The sequence below is a fragment of the Clytia hemisphaerica genome, unplaced genomic scaffold, assembly GCF_902728285.1.
Source record: "Clytia hemisphaerica strain Z4C2 unplaced genomic scaffold, Clytia hemisphaerica genome assembly, whole genome shotgun sequence".
NCBI classification, from domain to species: domain Eukaryota; kingdom Metazoa; phylum Cnidaria; class Hydrozoa; order Leptothecata; family Clytiidae; genus Clytia; species Clytia hemisphaerica.
In genome coordinates, this window is record NW_027104060.1 from 1,037,990 (window position 1) to 1,040,357 (window position 2,368).

General features: G+C 33.8%; 1 protein-coding gene across 1 annotated transcript; it reads left to right on the plus strand.

Moving 5' to 3' along the window:
- Nucleotides 1-555: 555 nt before the first annotated feature.
- On the plus strand, nt 556-1,005 carry LOC136812369 (uncharacterized). The gene has a single exon (XM_067068865.1). The coding sequence runs from the start codon at nt 556-558 to the stop codon at nt 1,003-1,005; it is 450 nt and encodes a 149-aa protein (XP_066924966.1).
- Nucleotides 1,006-2,368: the final 1,363 nt, after the last annotated feature.

Consider the following 2,368-nt stretch of genomic DNA (forward strand, 5'->3'; position numbering starts at 1 on the left):
GATATGTTACTGAAGTGAAGTGCATTTGTAAGGATTCACAATGTATGATAGAATCTGAAAGCTCTATAACATAAGTTAATATCAATAAATAACAATGTGATCAATTAAAAAAGCACTAAAAAAAGCTGAAGTATAGAAAAAAAGACTAAAAAAAGAGGAAAAAAGAAGGTACAACATGACCGCACAGCTTCGTCTACCATTATGGCAACAAGATTATTCGGATTTAAATTTTGCCGGTTTGTGGCAAAAACGGATGGCATGGATATCGCCCGAATCTGGAAATCCCGCCTTTCATGGAAGCCCAAATGTACAAAAATATCGCAAACCCTAGTTTTGTACCCTGAGTATCAGAGGTTAAGTTTTCAAAAAATATATTAACCTCTGAAGACAAATAATAGAAATTTTATCGCGCATACTTGGTGATGAAGTAAAATACGACGAGCCGTCTCTACGGGAGATGCCGAGATTGACCTACGAATCAATATCGCACAAGCCAAGTTTTACGAAATTATAAAGAAGCTTACAAACTTCAAGATCCATCTAAGCACAAGAGTAATGATCTTCAACTCGCTTGTTAGAAGTCGTCTCACATACTCATGCCAGACTTGGAACTTATCAGAGGTACAAATGCAAAGGATCAATTCAATCTACGTTTCAATGTTAAGAAAACTTGTGAGAAACGGATGCAAACGTGAAGAGTTTAGATACATGTTGACCAATCATGAGATTCTTCAAAGATGCAAAACCTCTGACATTCAAAGCTTCGTCCTTAAACAACAAACCAGCTACCTGGGACACTTAGCTCGCCAACAAAATAATTCGCTGACAAAGAGACTTTTGTTTAATTACAACAAAAGAACAAAACAAGGTCGTCCAATGGAGTCACTCGAAGAGAAAGTTATAAAGAAGCTTAATGTCACCAAAGATCGATTTTATAAAGATGCTTTGAAGAAGAAAGGAGGACATGATCATCCAAACGTTGATCGCCGACTGTCGTCGCATTGATGATCCGGCTAAAGCTGCAAGTACAAGTAAGTATGTGTCAATCTAATCACTGTAGAAAAATCAAAGATGAAGAGCAAATATTACCATATTAATGTCTAGCAGACTGTATCAGTATGCAGTTTACTATTTACGAATTCCCCAGAAACGCCTCCAAGTGTAATTGAAGTGAGTTTCTTTCGAAAGAAATCTTTTACATGATCCCCAAATGTATGACAGTTAATTACTAAACTTTTAATTATGGAAATGTCACTTTAATTGAATCGAAACAAGACGACTGAAGTCGAAAATTTCGCCTAGAGTTTGAACTACATGGGAAAAACAAGAAGTAGATGAAGCCAGGGGGTGATCTGAAATCTACTTTACATCGAGCCTTGATGAAACAATTTTACAACAAGAACAACGAGGCTTAAAATCGCTAAAAAAATAAGACCAATTTAAGAACAATTGCTGTTTAATTTTTAAAAAATCTCATAAAGTATATGCTTATAAAAAATTGATATGCTCTTATTGCACGCCATCCCTTGTTTACTTTGTAAGAACTAAGTACCGAAAGGTATATCACCATCTATCAAGAGTTATTGATTTGATTCTTATAAAGTAAATGCTTATAAGAAAAATCAATATGCTCATATTGTGCGCCGTTCCTTGTTTACTTTGTAAGAACTAATTACCGGAAGGTATATCACCGTCTATCAAGAGTTATTGATTTGATTCTTATAAAGTAAATGCTTATAACAAAAATAGATAAGCTCATATTGCGCCGTCCCAAATCAATAACTCTTGATAGATGGTGATTACCTTCTGGTAATTAGTTCTTACAAAGTAAACAAGGGACGGCACACAATATGAGCATATTTATTTTTCTTATTGCACGCCATCCCTTGTTTACTTTGTAAGAACTAAGTACCGAAAGGTATATCACCATCTATCAAGAGTTATTGATTTGATTCTTATAAAGTAAATGCTTATAAGAAAAATCAATATGCTCATATTGTGCGCCGTTCCTTGTTTACTTTGTAAGAACTAATTACCGGAAGGTATATCAACGTCTATCAAGAGTTATTGATTTGATTCTTATAAAGTAAATGCTTATAACAAAAATAGATAAGCTCATATTGCGCCGTCCCTTGTTTCCTTTGTAAGAACTAATTACCGAAATGTATATCACCGTCTATCAAGAGCTATTGATTTGATTCTTATAAAGTAAATGCTTATAAGAAAAATAAATATGCTCTTATTTTGCGCCATCCCTTGTTTACTTTGTAAGAACTAATTACCGAAATGTATATCACCGTCTATCAAGAGTTATTGATTTGATTCTTATAAAGTATATGCTTATAAGAAAAATAAATATGCTCATATT